The sequence below is a fragment of the Pristis pectinata genome, chromosome 1 (assembly GCF_009764475.1).
Source record: "Pristis pectinata isolate sPriPec2 chromosome 1, sPriPec2.1.pri, whole genome shotgun sequence".
In the NCBI taxonomy this organism is placed as follows: Eukaryota; Metazoa; Chordata; class Chondrichthyes; order Rhinopristiformes; family Pristidae; genus Pristis; species Pristis pectinata.
This window is the reverse complement of record NC_067405.1, coordinates 8,261,279-8,280,825: the sequence shown is the minus strand read 5'-3', so window position 1 is coordinate 8,280,825 and position 19,547 is coordinate 8,261,279. Positions and strand designations below refer to the sequence as shown.

General features: G+C 42.6%; 1 protein-coding gene across 1 annotated transcript in view; it reads left to right on the top strand.

Moving 5' to 3' along the window:
* The first annotated feature begins 11,470 nt into the window (after positions 1-11,470).
* The window catches only part of stam2 (signal transducing adaptor molecule (SH3 domain and ITAM motif) 2), a 43,553-nt gene continuing 35,476 nt past the window's right edge, over positions 11,471-19,547 (top strand). The window contains 4 exon segments of the mRNA XM_052017361.1: positions 11,471-11,550; positions 15,957-16,000; positions 16,003-16,031; positions 19,403-19,507. Of these exon segments, the coding sequence (XP_051873321.1) occupies positions 11,513-11,550; positions 15,957-16,000; positions 16,003-16,031; positions 19,403-19,507 (216 nt within the window). The 5' untranslated portion in view covers positions 11,471-11,512.

The following is a 19,547-nucleotide window of genomic DNA, read 5'->3' as shown; positions in this document are numbered from 1 at the left end:
ATCTTTCGTCTGGGACCCCTGGTTGTGGACTTTCCTCACTAGTGGGATGTCTTTCCTGCTTCTACTCTGTCCAGTCCCAAACGGGAGTTTGTATGTTCCAATGAGTTCCCTTCTCATTCTTCTAAACCCTGGCAAATATAAGCCCGAACTCACTTTGTGTGTTAGTCTTGCCATCCCAGGAATTGGTCTGACTTCCCAATTTGTTTTTCTCTGTTATTCCCACACTCTTTCCTCTAGCTTGACAGTACCTTAACCATTATTAGTCTATCCTGTCCAGCCTGCCTCATCCAGTTCTTGCTCATATATGTCATCTCACAACCCTTTACATTGAAAGTCCTTTTCTTCAAGTTCTAATTCCTTATGTGCCTTGTTCTTCACCCCACCTTTACAACTTACTCCAGCCTGGCATTTCCTCCTGCTGTGACCCAATCGCTGCAACTCTCTCCAGTTCCTTTTGGTCCCTGTTATTTCCAAGTCTTCACCAAAACCCCATCTTTCATGCAAGGTGTTTGTTGCCTTACCATTTGTGAATTGTTAAACACTTGTTTGGATAAGTGTTGAAAGCTCTCTGCCATCACTAGTCAAAATCATCTAAAGGCAATGGTGCATTAAATTATATGCTGCTGTCTAAATTCCCTGCTATTTTATATGAAACATACAGTGTATGCCAGGGATAAATTTCTTGTATGAAGGATGAAGTGATGGCACAAGTTTCACTTTCCCTTTGACTTCTTATGCCAGTTTGTTCCATCTCTCAAAGCACTGATGCCGAGTTGCATCATCACCCATCCATTACCTAACCCGGCTGCTCGCTCATGTGATCATCAATAGTGCAACCAAAGGAAGTGGAGTAAGCTTCAGATTGACTTCTCTTATTACCTGCACTCGTACACTTCAGGTGAAAATTGACAGGTAGCAGCAGTGTTAGTGGGAATCCTGCATTGAATTGTCCTCCACCCATTTTCCTTTAAAGCTAAGGCATCTCGTAGTGATCCTGGCCAAAATCAGGAACTTGCGATCCCTAACCCTCACCACCCGTGCCCCCCTCGCCCCCCCCCCCCCCCCCCCCCCCCCAAAATCTGGAAACTCTCCTAACTTGTTTTATTTACTGTAATGTGTCAAATAATCCCTCCTGCCAATGGAAAACTTTATCTAACTATGCTACAGAGTAAAAATGGTGACGTTATTGTAGAATGTCTGTGACCACATCAGAAATCTAGTACTACCCCGGTCTGTGATGGGTCACAGTGCTCCTTGAAGGTGCACTTGGTTCAGTGCTGTCATTTAGAAAGAGATGCTTATCTTAGCTCCTGTTTACATGCTGATACAGCCACACTTAATGGAGCTATCAGATAGAACTCGTGCAGTGTTATTTCTCTCTGGGGAAGTGCCTTGCCTTCACCCGGCAGCTGCTGACAGTGGTCTAATTGAATTTGGAATGTGTTTTGAATGTGCCCCTTGAGGTGAGGCCATGGTTGGATACTACTGCCTTTGATGTTCAAGTTTAGTGAGTAACACCAGCTTCTGTTCTGCTGTCTCACGAAACTGCTACATCGTGAGGACAGTTTTCCGATCGCAAAACTAGAAATTCTTGTTTAATTGGACTCTTTCAGTAAATTCATCAATGGAACAGAGTCAGCAGTTTGGACAAGAATGTATGCTTTTAATGAAATGTTCAAAAGAATCATTTTAAAAAAAGATATTCACAAGTCTAGAGCACTTGTACAAACTCAGAACACTGGAAAGACTCAGTGGGTTAGACGGCATCCGTGGAGGCAGAAGGTTAAGTGGATGTTTTGGGTCAGAACAGATTTTGTGGGGGGAATAGGAAAGGTAAACAGAGCGCGGAGAACCTCGGTGGACAGGTGAGTGGGGCAAGAACAGTAATGGCATAAACAGAATTTTCCTATTTCAGATACTGGTGTTTCTTCTCCCACACAGTCACTTATCCACCCAGGTTTCTTCCCTCTTTGTTCACTTTCCCAACCCTTTTTTTTTCCTGTGTTCACCTTTTGCCTCCACAGATGCTGCTTGACCTGCTGAGTTCTTCTAGCATTCTGTTTGTTCTTTGTTCCATATTGCAGCATCTGCAGTGTCCTTTGCCTTTGTATTAGAGCACTTGTGTCTGTTGCTACACTCTTTACAGTGGGTTCTGAAGCGCAGGGTAATTGTTTATGCATATTGGTAGCATTTTCATGTTGGACTTTCCTATAGTTTGCCCTGTGTATTTAATGATTGACATTTCATTCATAATGAGGAGTAAGAGTGCCAGCTGAAATTAAGTTCAGTAATTGCTGTGGTCTGTGCCAAGTAGCCTTGTGAATCGGGAAAGGTCAGGTGGCAGAACTATGGTATTAGCTGTGCATACTCTTGTTTTGGGCTCAAGTTCCCACTCCAGAGAGCTGAGCTCCCGAATCTTCAGACTTCAGTGCAGTACTGAGGATGTGTTGTCCCAATGAAGGTGCAACTTTTGGACAAAACATTAAACCGAGAGCCTATCTGCTGCAACAATCTGCTGGAGGAACTCAGCAGGTCGAGCAGCATCTGTGTTTGCTTTTCTGGTCAAAACCCTGGATCAGGCCTATCTGCTATGTCAAATATTTCAAACAGAACGAGGCAGTTGTCTTAATCACCTGGCCAATATGTATTAACCATTCACAGTTGCTAAAGTAACAGATTATCTGGTCATTATAACATTGTGTATTTGGGATTTTGCTACAGTTATATTAGATGCTGTCTTTCTGTGGTAGAGCAGCAACTACTAAAGAAGGCATTCATTGGCTATGAAGTGCTGTTGAATTTAAGAAGGTCTTTCTTGGTAGATGACTTTCAAGCTAACCTCATTCTGCACACTAGTTATTAACAAGAAACTAATCAAAGGCTTTGGGCAATTTAAACATAGAATATGGGATAATCTGGAGTATATAATAGGCTGTAATCTATCTGAGGGATTTGTATATAGAATAATAGATACTTAGAAGTTTTGTTACAGGTTATCCCTAAGATTGTAAACTGCCTTTTTCTATAATTGAGGCATTCTTGAGAGAGTAACTGAGCAACAAAACTCATTCCAGACAGTCTGGTGTGAAATCAAGTTGTTCTTTGGCCAGATTGCATCTTAAGTGCTGTGTTCAGTTTTCTGAGATGCATTATGTAAATTGGTAGTCTGGAATTAACACGAAGATAAGATTATTTGCATTATGAGGTAGAACTGTTAGATGTGTTGCATACAGCTGGGAAGCCATGGAATAATTTGGGATGCAGTTGTTATCATTATGGAGTAATGTGCAATGTTATAACCTGCAGTATTTTTATATCAAAATTATTAACCCTTTGAAACAAGTCACACCCAGAAAAAAGGTTAATGTAAATACTTGTTGTAAAGCACATGTCTACAGCATCAATCAATAACCTTTGTGGGATATAGGAAGTTTTAAGATGATTAGTGAAAGAACCAGGGTGGGGTGAGGGGTTGGGACAATAGGGTGTGTAGACATGTGGGGGTGGAGTTGATAGAATTCTTCTGTGCATCATGATATTATAGTGTGGAATACTTTGCCTGATACGAGCTGAAAACATATTTGACAATTACTTCCAAAAGTTAATTAAGTGCATGTATTCAGAAGGAATAACGTTGTGCTTTTAAAAGGAGGGGGGTTAAACTAATTGGACGGCTATCTCCTAAGGCTGGCATGGGGAAGTTGAGCCGAATCTCCTTTTTCTGTGCTGCAAGAATTCCCTATTTGAGGAAAACACAGATGTGTTTTTACACGGAACTTTGCACAATGTCCAAAGGGCACTTGACCCAATTAAATGTCTTTTGAAGTGCAGTAGTTGTTATGACACAGGGAAGCAGTGTGAGATGGAAATCTTAACAGATGTTTTTTTGCTTTGCACTTGGGTATAGTATGGTACGGTTCCATCCTGTAGTTGACGGATGTTCTGTAGCTCCCAGGAAAGTTGTCAGTATTCAGCATTGAAGCAAAATGTGCAGAGAGAATTCACAGAAACTCTGAAATTACTTTTGATTCTTTTGGATCGGTTGATTTTTTTTCTCTCTCAAAAGAAACTCTTTGGGATCTTTTGATTTTTCTCATACTTTTATTCCTTATTAATTAAGTATTTAAACTGGATACAGCATTTAATAAAGCACCCACCCACAGAATCCTTCACACAACGCTACAATGCTCTGAAGCCAAACTGACCTTGAATTATGGTTTCACTTTGCAAGTTGCACCAATGATTGATGTGCTGTCGTTAGTGTGGGAGGCCATGTCAAGCCACACCTTCAAATTTACGTAAACCACATCATCTGGGCTGTTTGAGAGAGGTGATCAAATTGATAGGTTTTGGGAAGCGTCTTAAGCAATGAGGTGGAGTGGTGTTGGGATTTGTGGAGGAAATTACAAGGTGTGGGACCTTGGTTAGATTGTGAAATTTGCTACCACATTCTTAACCATACGGTTAGAAGTAGGTCATTTGGTTGCTTGTGCCTGCTCTGCCGTTAAGGTCACAACTGATCTTTTATCGTGGTTCCAACTTTCTGCTCTAATCCCACATCTCTTGATTCCCTCAATTTCCTGAAGTCTATTGGTCTCATAAATTTACCTGGCAACCAAGTCTCCACAGCCCCCTGGGGGAGAGAATTCCAAGGATTCACGATCCTGTGCATGAAGAAATTCTTTTTGTTTCTGTCCTGAATGGCTGACTTCTTATCATGAGACTGTGACCCCTGGCTCCAGGCTCACCAGCCAGAAGAAGTGTCAACCCCATGACTTCCTTGTCAAGCCTCACAAGAATTTTGTATGTTTCAATGAGATTACCTCTCTCTTCTAGACTCTCAAAAGCATAAGTCTAGTCTGCTTGGGACAATGCTCTCACTGCCCTCCTCCCACCAAATCCCAGGAATGTTGAGCTGTTAAACCTTTATTGCAGTCCATCTATCAACTGTTACGGACTAGGTTACTATTGGTGTATGTCCCTTTAAGATAGGGCGTAGTGTGTGTGTGTGTGGTGTGCTTACGTCAACAGAAGATAAAGGACATAATGATGTTGTTGAAGTCAGTCAGAGAAGAGAGAGAGAGACACACACCAGCCTGCTAGTTTCTCTATCGATGGATGAGAAACAATAACTGTGTCTGTCACTACAATCCACGTATGGATTATTTGAAGTAATCTGGTGGAGTTCACTTTGTCGTTAACCTGTAGAAGGAAACAGGTATTTGTGTGGATGGCCATGATTCGGATGCTTTTCAGGGTGAGGAAGTCACTACCAAGTAAACACTGAGGTGTCATTTGGGTTCCATCATGGAACATTTGGATTTCGTAATTACTCTCTCTTTTCTCTCTACATCTACGTCTTATCTTCAGACAACGGTGGTTGTTGAAGAAGGCTTTGCTCATGTTTCACCTTACAGCTTGCTGAACTGAACTTTAAGAACCATTCCTGGACTTGGAGTTCGGGACTTTGCCACACACACACACACACACACACACACACACACGACGAGATTAGTTTTGGGGTTAATGTTCAAGGTTTAACAGGTCTACTTCTAACATTCTAATATTTTTATTTTTCTTATTATCATATTTAGTTATTAATGAAGTAGATTTTAACACTGAATCATGACTCAGTGTGTTTCTTTTGTTGCTGGTTCGTAACAAAATATTATATCCCTCCCTGGGTGGGAAGACTACACCTGTATATAATGTTCAAAATGGAATCTCACCTGCAACGAAGGCCAAATAAATATTTGGCTTCCTGATTGATGGCTGTACCTGCTTGTTAACTTCCAGTAACTCATATACACGAACAGCCCCAGTCCCTCTAAACGCCAACACTTTTCACTCTCTCAGCATTTAAAAGTGATCTACTTTTCTTCTCCTGCCAAAGTGCTGACACCATGCTCGTCCACATTTGAGTTTCTTGCCCTTAGCCCATCCTTATCAGCTTGAAGTCTCTCAGATTGCGAACTGCTGGGGTCGCGGCCCCTTTCCTGGTGTGCCCTGTTAATTACAGCTTCCCAACCCAAAAATGACCTACTTATTCCTACTGTTTTCTCTTTATCCTCTCACATCCATGCCCCCAACGCTGCATGTCTAACTATGCTTAATAACTTCTTGCGTGGCACTTTGGTAAAGGCCTCCCGGCAGTCCAAATATATCACAACCACAGATTTCCTTCCCACCCCTAGTCATGCAACCTTTCCATAGAACCATAGGACACTACAGCACAGAAAACAGGCCATTCGGCCCTTCTAGTCTGTGCCGAAACATTATTCTGCTAGTCCCATTTACCTGCACCCAGTCCATAACCCTCCAGACCTCTCCCATCCATGTATCTATTCAATTTATTCTTAAAACTTAAGAGTGAGCCCCCATTTACTGTTCCACACTCCCACCACTCTGAGTGAAGAAGTTCCCTCTAAACCGTTCCCCTTTCACCCTAAAGCCATGTCCTCTCATACTTATCTCCACCTAATCCATGTGGAAAGAGCCTACTTGCATTAACTCTGTCTATACCCCTCATAATTTTGTAAACATCTATCAAATCTCTCCTCATTCTTCTACGCTCCAAGGAATAAAGTCCTAACCTATTCAATCTTTCCCTGTAACTCAACTCCTGAAGACCCGGCAACATTCTAGTAAATCTCCTCTGCACTCTTTCAATCTTACTGATATCCTCCCTATAGTTCGGTGATCAGAACTGCACACAATACTCTAAATTTGGCCTCACCAATGTCTTATACAACCTCACTATAACATCCCAACTCCTACACTCAATATTTTGATTTATGAATGCCAGGACACTTTCCCACACACTATTAAATACTAAGTGGTACAGTAGGTCTGCTAAACTTAAGCTCAGCGGGCTTGGACAATCCGGCCCAATGACTTGTGGAAATTGCAGGGTAGTTGGGAGCCTTTGGGTACTCTTTCAAACTTGGCCAGTCTTCAAGTTTAGATTGTGACTGTTGGCTGACCATTTGACATTATTAGTCTTCACAGTTGTCCAAACATGTCGTCTTTGCTTTGTTGATTTGCTTTGCAGTTGCATCATTGAGATTTGTTGGGTCAGTGACTGACAACTATGTAGCATTACTCTTTTGAATTTCTATATGTTAGTGTGTTCACAGTGGATTTGTTCCATCATTCAAGAATCATCGCTGCTAAGCCAATTATTGTAAAACAGCAAAGTTTAGCAATATCCTGCAACAATGGATACAATGACAGACCTTCAGAATAACAATTTCATTACGGCGTCAGTTAACATTGACTAACATTGAAATTGGTGCCAAATTTGTGCTGTATGTCAAATTTGTGATGTCAATGATAGTAAACCTGATTCTGTACTTAGGATTATTTTGTAAGAAAGAGACTTATTTGTATCATTCCTTTTAACAAACCCAGGATGTTCCAAAGTGCTTTCGAGCCAATAAAAGTGCACTTTAAATGTGGGTTCTCAGAATCAGGTTTATGATCAGTGACATGTTGTGAAATTTGTTATTTTGTGGCAGCAGTACAGTGCAAGACATAAGATTACGATCAGTAACAAAAATAAATAGTGCAAAAAGAGTAAAAACGAGGTAGTGTTCATGGGTTTGTGCACTGTTCAGTAAGCTGTTCCTAAAATGTTGAGTGTGTACCTGTACCTCCTCCCTGATGACAGTAACGAGAAGAGGGCATGTCCCAGATGGTGAGGGTCCTTAGTGCTGGATGCTGCCTTCTTGAGGCACCACCTGTTGAAGATGACCTCAGTGGTGGGGAGGGTTGTGCCCGTGATGGAGCTGGCTGAGTCTACAACCCTCTGCAGCCTCTTGCAATCTTGTGCATTGGAGGCTCCATACCAGGTGGTGATTCAACCAGTCAGAATGCTCTCCACCGTACATCTATAGGAATTTGCAAGAATCTTTGGTGACGTACCAAATTTCCTCAAACTCCTATTGAAGTAGAGCCGCTGGCGTGCTGCCTTCGTGATCGCATCAATGTGTTGGGCCCAAGGTGGATCCTCTGAGATGTTGATGCCCAGGGACTTGGAAGCTGCTTACCCTTTCCACCGCTGACCCCTCAATGAAGACTCCTGTACGCTGCCTCCTCGTCATCTGAGATTCTACCAACGACAGTGGTGTCATTGGCGAATTTATAGATGGCATTTGAGCTGTACCTAACCACACAGTTATGAGAGTAGAGTAGTGGGCTAAGTTGTACTGCAGGAGAATTATCAGAGTGAATTTCTATTGGATCAGTGATGGGGTCTTCTTCCCTGAACCATGAATCTTTCAGCTGGATTTAGGTTGCTCACGTGTGACCAAATTGATTTTAGTGCAGCCCAAAATGGGGAAATCTCCATGTTGCTATCTAGAATAACCCTGCTGAACCTGATCTGTAAAATCAGGCTTGGCTGAGGTTTCCCCCACGATATAATACCCATTAACTTTCCATCCAGACTTGCATTAACTAATGAACACCAGGAGAAGGTGGCAGAGGGTGGTGATGCAGGACAGTTGAAGCACTTCGCAGAAATGCACCATAAATTGTGACTGAATCCACAATTTAGAAAGAAGACTTGTTTACTCAGTGTGGTTACAGTGTGGAACTCCTCATTATGTGTGAAGAACATGGAATCATCTCTGATCTGAATGTTTTGCCTTCTCTCTTAAGAATGTCGCACTATATCTACCTTGTAATGACCTTGCAATTTATTGCCTACTTGTACTTTCTCAATGCAGTGTTGTAGTCATTAGTAATGAACTAAAATGTTCATTAGTCATCTGTATGAATACATTAATGGGAATATATTACAGGCCTCCCATTAGTCAGCGGGATTTAGAACAACAAATTTGTAGCGAGATAGACAGTTGCAAGAAAAGTAAAGTTGTGATAGTAGGTGATTTTAACTTTTGCCATATTGACTGGGACTCCCATACTGTAAAGGGAATGGATGGGATAGAGTTTGTCAAATGTATTCAGAAAACTTTACTTATCAATGTGTAGAGGTCCTAACTAGAGAGAGCGTAAGACTGGATTTCCTCTTAGGGAATGAGACGGCAGATGACAGAAGTGTGTGTAGGGGAATACTTTGGATCTAGTGATCATAATTCTATAGGCTTCAAGATAATTATGGGGAAGGATAGGACTGGTCCTTGGATTGAGATTCTAAATTGGAGGAAGGCCAATTTTGATGGCAACAGAAGGGATCTGGCAGGTGTGGATTGGGGTAGGTTGTTTTCCGACAAAGAGACGCTTGGTAAGCGGGAGGCTTTCAAACGTGAAATATTGAAAGTGCAGAATCAGTATGTTCCAGCTAGAATAAAAGGCAAGGCTAACAGGTTTAGGGAACCTTCGTTATTGAGACCCTGGTAAAGACAAAGAAGACATCTATGTATAGGCAGTTAGGATCAAATGAGGCGCTTGAGGAATATAAGAAATGCAAGGGAGGAATTAGGAGGGCAAAAAGAGGACATGAGGTTGCTCTGGCAGACAGGGTGAAAGAGAGTCCCAAGGGTTTCTATAGCTATATTAAGAGCAAAAGGGTAGCAAGGGACAGAGCTGGTTTGGTCCTCGTGAAGATCAGCGTGGTCATCTATGTGTGGAGCGGAAAGAGATGGGGGAAGATCTTAAATGAATTTTTTGCATCCGTATTTACTCTGGACACAGACACAGAACTGAGAAAAGAGTAGTAAGGTCATGAAGTGTGTCCAGATTATGGAAGAGGAGGTGCTGGCTGTTTTGAGGCAAATTAAGCTGGATAAATCCCCAGGGCCTGACAAGGTGTCCCCTCGGATCTTGTGGGAGGCTTGTGTAGAAATTGCAAGGGCCCTGGCAGAGATATTTAAAACACTATTAGCCACGGGTGAGGTGCCAGAGGACTGGAGGATAGCTAATGTTGTTCCGTTGTTCAAGCAAGGCTCTAAGAATAAACCGGGAAATTATAGGCTGGTGAGCCTGGTGTCAGTCATGGTAAATTATTGGAAGGTATTCTAAGGGACAGGATATATTAGTATTTGGATAGACAGGGCCTGATTAGGGATAGTCAACATATCTTTGTGCATGGTAGGTAATGTCTAACCAATCTTAGAGAGTTCTTCGAGGAGGTTACAAAAAAGGTTGATGAGGGAAAGGCAATGGACTTTGTCTACATGGACTTTAGCAAGGCCTTTGACAAAGTCTCGCATGGGAGGCTGCTCCAGAAGGTGGTTGCTTGGCATTCAGGATGAAGTAGTCAATTGGATTCAACATTGGCCTAGCGGGAGAAGCCAGAGAGTGGCAGTAGATGGTCGTCTCTCTGACTGGAGGCCTGTGACTAGTGGTGTATCGCAGGGATCGGTGCTGGGTCCGTGTTGTTTATCATCTATATTCATGATTTAGATGATAATGTGGTAAACTGGATCCGCAAATTTGCGGATGACATCAAGATTCGGGGCGTAGTGGACAGTGAGGAAGGCTATCAAAGCTTGCAGCGTGATCTTGACCAGCTAGGAAAATGGGCTGAAAAATGGCAGATGGGATTTAATGCAGACAAGTGTGAGGTGATGCACTTTGGGAGGACAAACCAGGGTAAGACCTACACAGTGTATGGTGGGGCACTGAGGTGTGCAGTAGAACAAAGGGACCATGGAATACAAGTCCTTAGTTCCTTGAAAGTGACATCACAGGTAGATAGGGTTGTAAAGGGAGCTTTTGGCACATTGGCCTTCATAAATCAGGGCATTGAATACAGGAGTTGGGATATTATGTTGAAGTTGTACACTATGTTGGTGAGGCCGAATTAGGAGTATTGTGTGCAGTTCTGGTCACCTACCTACAGGCAAGATATCAATAAGCTTGAAAGAGTGTAGAGAAAATATACAAGGATGTTGCCGGGACTTGAGAACCTGTATAATACAGAAAGAATGAATAGGTTAGGACTTTATTCCCTGGAGCGCAGGAGAGAGAGCGGAGATCTTACAGAGGTATACAAAATTATGAGGGGTATAGATAGGGTGAATGTATGCAGGCTTTTTCCCCTCGGGTTGGGTGAGATTAGAACTAGAGGACGTAGGTTTAGGGTGAAGGGTGAAATGTATAAGGGGAATCTGAGGGGGAACTACTTCACTCAGAGAGGGTGGTGCGAGTGTGGAACGAGCTGCCAGCGGAAGATGAATTGGAACATTTAAGAGAAGTTTGGATAGGTACATGGACGGGAGGGGTTTGGAAGGATATGGTCCGGGTGCAGGTAGATGAGACTGGGCAGAAGATCAGGTGGCATGGACTAGATGGGCCGAAGGGCCTGTTTTTGTGCTGTAGTGCTCTGACTCTATAACAGTGTGCAAGATAAGTTTAATCACTGTACCTCGGTACGTGTGACAATAATAAACTAATTTATCAATATACTTCACAATAATTATAGTTGATTTATATTAAAATATTGAATTGTTGTTGAAGGGGTCATTGCACTTCATGCAACATCTTTGTTTTTTTTCCAGAAAAAGCCACGAATGAACATAATACCAGTGAAGACTGGACCCTCATAATGGATATCTGTGATCGTGTTGGAACAACATCAAATGGGTAAGTGTGGAAAATGCGTATTTGCTTTCCACTTTTTCCCCTTTAACCATTTTTGTTGTACAATGTCCCCTTTGCAAATTTCTTCTGATTTAGCATGTGAGCAATTAAGCCATTCTGATCAACCACATTGTGATTTGATCCCAGACGCTATTGCATTGCTTCTGTGGCTCCAATCAAGCATTAAGAGTCCACCAAAACATTGGTGACTTGATTAAAGAAAAACAGAAAATTGGTCATTGTTCTTGCATTGTTGTGTAAAGCATAAATTACTCAATCACAGCACAATCAAAGACCCCATCCATCCGGGTCATTCTCTCTTCTCTCCTCTTCCATCGGGTGGAAGATACAGGACCCTGAGGGCACATACCACCAGACTTAAGGACAGCTTCTATCCCACTGTGATAAGACTATTGAACGGTTCTCTTATACAATGAAATGGACTCTGACCTCAAGATCTACCTTGTTGTGACCTTGCACCTTATTGCACTGCACTTTCTCTGTAGCTGTGACACTTAACTCTGTACTGTTGTTATTTTTACCTGTAGTACATCAATGGACTCTGTACTAACTCAATGTAACTGCACTGTGTAATGAATTGACCTGTACGATCGGTACACAAGACAAGTTTTTCACTGCACCTTGGTACAAGTGACAATAATATACCAATACAACATTTTGATGCTTTTGAAAGTTGAGATGTATCCAGAAGATTACAGTTTAATTCTATGAAGACAAAGTGTACCAAACTACTGCTTGTCATTGAGATTTCTGCATATGCTGTTTCAATGTTTACTTACGATGTAGAAGGATGCCGTTTTGGCTCAGAGGCAATGCTGAGTCATCAGAGTGACAGTGACTTTTCTAAAATTGTAATTACATGCTTTCTAATCCTTTTGCTATTTATCCTTAAACTAATACAGTGGACAGCTAGAAAAACGACAATGTAAATGGGAAAAGAAAATTTACAAAAATGTAAAAACATAGAATTGGAAAAGTAGGTCTAATGTTTCAAGTGAGAAAGTTTATCTTGTTTTACTTATGCCTGGCTCCGGGTCAAGAGATTGAATGCACTGTTTATTTGTGCCAGGAGCCATGTAACACAGATAGAACCATACAGCACAATACAGGCCCTTCGGCGCACCATGTTGTGCCGACCTTCAAACCACACCTAAGACTATCTAACCCCTTTCTCCCACATATCCCTCTATTTTAAATTCCTCCATATGCTTATCTAACAATCTCTTGAACTTGACCAATGTATCAGCCTCCACCACCACCCCAGCAGCACATTCCATGCACCACCACTCTCTGGGTGAAGAACCTCCCTGCTGACATCTCCCTTGAACTTCCCACCATTGCCTTAAAGCCTGCCCTCTTGTACTGAGCATTGGTGCCCTGGGAGAGAAGCGCTGGCTGTCCACTCTATCTATTCCTCTTAATATTTTGTATACCTCTATCATGTCTCCTCTCATCCTCCTCCTCTCCAATGAGTAAAGCCCTAGCTCCGTGAGTCTCGTCCTCATAATCCGTACTCTCCATTCCAGGCAGCATCCCTGGTAAATCTCCTCTGCAACCCATCGCCAATGCCTCCACATCCTTCCTATGATTAGGTGACCAGAACTGGACACAGTACTCAAGTGTGGTCTAACCAGAGTTTTTGTAAGCTGCAACACTACTTTGCGGCTCTTAAACTCGATCCCCCGTCTTATGAAAGCTAACATCCCATAAGCTTCCTTAACTACCCTATCTACCTGTGAGGCAACTTTTAGTGATCTGTGGATATGAACCCCCAGATCCCTCTGCTCCTCCACACTGCCCAGAATCCTGTCATTAACCTTGTACTAAGCCTTGGAGTTTGTCCTTCCAAAGTGTACCACCTCACACTTCTCTGGATTGAACTCCATCTGCCACTTGTTAGCCCAGCTCTGCATCCTATCAATATCCCTCTGTAAGCTTTGACAGCCCTCCACACTATCCGCAACACCACCGATCTTTGTGTCATCTGCAAACTTGCTAACCCACCCTTCCACCCCCTCATCCAAGCAATTAATAAATATCACACAAAGTAGAGGTCCCAGACCTGATCCCTGTGGGACACCACTAGTCACAGCCCTCCAATCCGAATGCACTCCGTCCACCACAACCCTCTGCTTTCTACAGGCAAGCCAATTCTGAATCCACACTGCCAAGCCTCCCTGGATCCCTTGGCCTCTGACCTTCTGAAGAAGCCTACCGTGTGGAACCTTGTCAAACGCCTTACTAAAATCCATGCAGACCACATCTACTGCACTACCCTCATCAATCTTACTGGTCACCTTCCCAAAGAACCTTATCAGGCTAGTGAGGCAAGATCTTCCCTTCACAAAGCCATGCTGGCTGTCCGTAATCAGTCCATAATTCTCTAAATGCTCATAGATCCTATCTCTTTGAATCCTTTCTAACTGCTTACCCACCACAGACGTAAGGGTCACTGGTCTGTAATTCCCTGGACTATCCCTACTACCTTTTTTGAATAAGGGGACCACATTCGCCACCCTCCAATCCTCCGGTACCATTCCCATGGCCAACGAGGACTAAAGATCCTAGCCAACGATTCAGCAATCACCTCTCGAAGCAGCCTGGGGAATATTCCGTCAGGCCCCGGGGACTTATCTATTCTAATATTTTCTAACAGCTCCAACACATCCTCTCTCTTGATATCTACATACTCCGGAACATTACCCTCACCTACACTGTCCTCAGTGTCATCAAGACTCCTCTCCTTGTTGAATACTGAAGAGAAGTATTCATTGAGAACCTCACCCACTTCCACAGCTTCCAGGCACATCTTCCTACCTTTGTCTTTATTCGGACCTAGCTTTACTCTCATCATCCTTCTGCTCTTCATGTATGAGAAAAAAGCCTTGGGATTCTCCTTAACCCTACTTGCTAAAGCCTTTTCATGTCCCCTTCTCGCTCTCCTCAGCCCCTTCTTAAGTTCCTTCCTTGCTACTCTATATTCCTCACGAGCCCTATCTGATCCTTGCTGCATACACCTTATGTACCCTGCCTCCTTCTTCCTAACTAGTTGTTCCACCTCCCTAGTCACCCAGGGTTCCTTAACCCTGCCATTCCTTCTCTGCCTCACTGGGACAAATTCATCCCTAACATCCTGCAAGAGATCCCTGAACATCGACCACGTCTCCATGGTACATTTCCCTTCAAAAATGTCATCCCAACTTACACTCTCAAATTCTCGCCTTATAGCCTCATAATTCGCCTTTCCCCAATTAAATATCTTCCCGTCCTCTTTGCTCCTATCCTTGTCCATGACAATTCTAAAGGTTATGGAGCAGTGGTCGCTGTCCCCCAAATGCTCACCCACCGAGAGATCTGTCACCTGACCCGGTTCATTACCTAATACTAGATCTAATATGGCATTGCCTCTAGTCGGCCTGTCAACATACTGTGACAGGAATCCGCCTTGGACACACTTAACAAACTCTGCCCCGTCTAAACCTTTGGCACTAAGCAGGTGCCAATCAAAATTTGGGAAGTTGACGTCTCCCACGATAATAACCCTGTTATTTTTGCACCTTTCCAAAATCTGCCTCCCAATCTGCTCCTCGGTATCCCTGCTGCTACCGGGAGGCCTATGGAATACTCCCAGTAGAGTAACTGCTCCTTTCTTGTTCCTAACTTCCACCTGTATTGACTTTAGAGAGGATCCTTCTACATTATCCACCTTTTCTGCAGCTGTAATATTGTCCCTGACCAGTATTGCCACCCCTCCCTTTTTTAAAATTTTTTTTTTGTTCTCCCCTCACCTGCCCCCTTCCCCTCACGCCAACCAGGTCACTGCCACAGCTGCTGCTGCCCGACCACCGGCGCCTGAGCCCCACGGTTCTGGTGACAAGTCACCAACCTAAATCATTAACTCCATCTCATTCCGACAAACTGACTTGCTATTTCTAGTTTTCTGTTAAGTTTCAGATTTTCAGAATCTGCACTTTTTTTGCTTCACAGTTCTGGTGAAGTTCATTTCACGTGTAAGTCAATTTGTGTATCTTTTAAATTGGCAAAAGGGAGTTTGTTTTACTTGCTCATAATTGACTCCTCTTCAGTTTGATCAGACTGATATTCTTAATGGTATAAGTGTGATTAATTAAGCAAGCGATTAAAAGTCAGAAAATAATGAAAACTTGAATCTGCCTGTTGATGGCCTTGTAATACCGGTACTGTTCAGCATTTGCAGCAAGGTGCTACAAATGCTAAGTGTAGCTTATTTTTATTTAATATTTATTTTTATTACTTTTGCTGATTGTAGCTTTTATTTAACATTCTGATTGTAACTTTTATTATATTTAATATTTTATTTGGATTACTTTTGTATTTTAACATGAGTAATCTTGTTTGGTTAACTATAGGCCAAAAGATTGTCTGAAGGCAATTATGAAGAGAATAAATCACAAAATCCGCACGTGGCAATGAAGGCTTTAACGGTGAGTAGGGCCAATTCATTGTTAGTCCTTTCATTTCTTTCCTCATCTGGAAATTGAGATAAAACTCTCCAATCTCTCTCGTCGCTTGTGGTTGAGTGGTGAAAAATGCTCTGTTTTGTGGCATTCAGCCATAGGAAACAGGAAACACCCTGCTTTCCTGGGTTGTACTCCTTGAGCTTGAGTTGCTAGCGGCAAATCATAAATAGAATCTGATTAGGTAATGTCCATGCATCTTGCATGATGGTACAGTGCAACTTTGTAAATGGTTCAGTGATAGCTCAGTTGGCGAAGTTGTGCCGGAATTAAGCAGTGACCTCCAGTTCGTTCCACTTGAGCCACCAACTCGGTAAGATAAAGGCAACTTTTGCTCCTGGCATTAGCACAAAAGCAACTTTTGCTCTTGGCAGTTCGCATTAGCATTTGGCCATCCCCACCCCCACCCCAGCCTGCTTTCAAAATAATTGAGAACTGTATGTTAGTTCCCATCCAAATAAAATGAAGTGAAAGGATGCAAGTCAGTCACCCTCAATTGTGATGCCCACTCTGCAGACCTCTAAGTTTGTGAAGGAACTATTTATCCTTGGTGGTTGGCACAGAGTTGCCACAGGAACATTCGCATCTCTGATACATGTGTCTGCTTGTTATGTTTTTCCTGAGGTTGGAAAGTGGCAGCACTGTGAAGATACCACTGTAATATGACAATAGCTTCACTACCTGCTTGGTGCTGTGTCTATACTTAAATCTTTTAAAAAGCTCTGAGTAGTCAGTGTTTATTGATTTAGAGTCATCGAGTTGTACAGTACAGAAAAGGGCCATTCGGCCCACCCTGTCCATGCTGACCTTTTTGCCCATCTATACTAATCCCATTTGCCTGTATTAGGACTGTCTCCTTCCATGCCTTGCCTTTTTAAGTGTCTCTCTAAATGCCTCTTAAACATAGTAATTGGATCTGATTCCACCGCCGCCTTAAGCAGTGCACTCCAGGTATCTTCCACTCTACTATTTAAAAACAACTTGCCCCTCAGATCCCTTTTAAGACTACTTCCTTTCATCTTAAACTTGCTCTCTTATTTTTGATACCCCTACCGTGGGAAAAAGATTTTTATTATCTATCCCTATCTTTATCTCTCATAATCTTAGATACACAGTAGTGTAGCGGTTAGCGTAACACTTCACAGCGCCAGTGACCTGGATTCAATTCTGACCGCTGTCTGTAAGGAGTTTGTACATTCTTCCCATGTCTGTGTGGGTTTCTTCCGGGTGCTCCGGTTTCCTCCCACATTCCAAAGATGTACGGGTTAGGAAGTTGTGGGCATGCTATGTTGGCGCCGGAAGCATGGAGACACTTGTGGGCTGCACCCAGAACACTCTATGCAAAAGATGTATTTCACTGTGTGTTTCGATGTACATGTGACTGATAAAGATAACTTCTATCAAGTTGCCCTTCAGTCTCCTTTCTCCTCTGCTCCAGGGAAAACAAGCCTAGCCTAGCCTACCCAATCTCTCTTCTCCTCACCGCGCCCCCCCCCCCCCCCCACACTCACACACAAATGGCTAATGTCCTCCAAATCAGGCAATATCCTAGTGAACATCCTCTGCATTCTGTCCAGTGCAACTACTATCCTTCCAGTTCAACCAATACTGCACATGATACTCCAAGTGATGCCTAACTATTGTTTTGTAAAGTTGCAACATAACATCCTAACTTGTATTCATTGCTGCAACCTATGAAGGCCAGCGTGCTATATGCCATCTTCACTACCCTATCGACCTATATTGCCACTTTCGGGGGCTGCAGACTTGAACCCTAGGGTCTCTCTGTTCATCAACGTTCCTTAGTGCTCTACCATTTACTATATATGTCCTTTATCTATATGACTTCTTAAATTGTATTATCTCAAACTTGTTGGGATTAAATTCCATCTGCCAGTGCTCTGCCCCAACTTTCTAGCTGTCCTATAATCCTGCTTTAGCCTTCCTTGCTATCCATAACACTACAAATTTTGATGTCATCTGCTACCTTGCCTATCGTATCTCCTACTTTCACAACCAAGTCGCTAATATATATTGCAAACAGCAAAGGTCCCATCACCGATCCCTGAAGTACACTACTAGTCGTGGACTTCCAATCTGAAAAGCATCCTTCTGCCACTACCCTCTGGCTCATCACCAGGCCAATTTTGGATCCAACTAGTAACCTTCTGGACCAGCCTACCAAGCAAGACTTTGTCAAATGCCTTATTAAAGTCCATATAGATAACACCTACCACCCTGCCTTCATCATTCTCCTTTGTTACCTTCTCAGAAAACTCGGTCAAATTATTGGGGGATTTCTCCTGCACAAAGCCATTTTGATTGTCCCTGATCAGTCCCTGCCTTTCCAATTGTAGATAAATCGAGTCTTAGCATTTTTTCTATTAATTTCCCTAGCACTTATGTAAGGCTCTCACTGGCTTATAGTTACTCAACTCATTTCCGCTGCCCTTCTTAAATAAAGAAGAACATTAGCTATCTTCCAGACTGTTGGTACATACAAAGATGCAAAAGTCTGGGGCAGAGCTCCAGCAATCTCCTCCCTTGTTTCCCATAGCATTCTGGAGTGGATCTCATCCATCCAGCCCTGGGGATTTGTCCACCCTTGTGCATTCCAAACCATCTAACGCCTCCACCTTTTTAATACTGACATGCTCTAGACCGTCAGCGTATCCCTCCCTAAACTCGCTATCCTCCATGTCCTTCTCCTTGGTGAATACGGAGGAGAAATATTCATTTACAACCTTGCCCACATCAGCTGGCTCCACATGTAGATTACCACTTTGCTTCTTAAGAGGACTCACTCTTTCCTCAGCTACCCTCTAGCTCCTAATATAAGGAATGACTTTGAATTCTCCTTAATCTTACCTGCCAAGGATTTTTCATGGCCTCTTTTTGCCCTTCTAATTTTTTTTAAGTATTCTCCTACGCGCTGTATATTCCTCAAGGGGCTAGTTTTCATTGTAATTGCTATAACTGTCATGTGCTTCCTTTCAATAACTTTCCTCATCCACGTTTCCCTAATCTTGCCATCTTTGTCTTTCACCCTTATCAGAACATACTGGCACTGAACTCTTGCTAATTTTCTTTTAGAAGACTCCCATTTGTCAGATGTTGTTTTACCTGCATGCATCTGCTCCCAATCTACTTTCACCAGGTATCACACTATTGAAATCAGCCTTCTCATAATTGAGGACCTTGACTTGAGGATCAATGTTTCCCCTTTCCTTAACTACCTTGAAACTTACAAACGATCACTTGTAAATCTTGCCAGATATTCATTTTATACTGATAATCTGTTGTCTGACTAAAAATAACTCTGTTCTATAATTTTACAGTTATTAGGAGCCTGTGTCTCAAACTGCGGGAAGATTTTCCACCTAGAAATATGTTCTCGTGACTTCACAAGTGAAGCTGGAAATTTATTAGGTGCATATAGTAAGGTAATAAAAATGGATTCTAGTATTCCCTGAATGATTTATT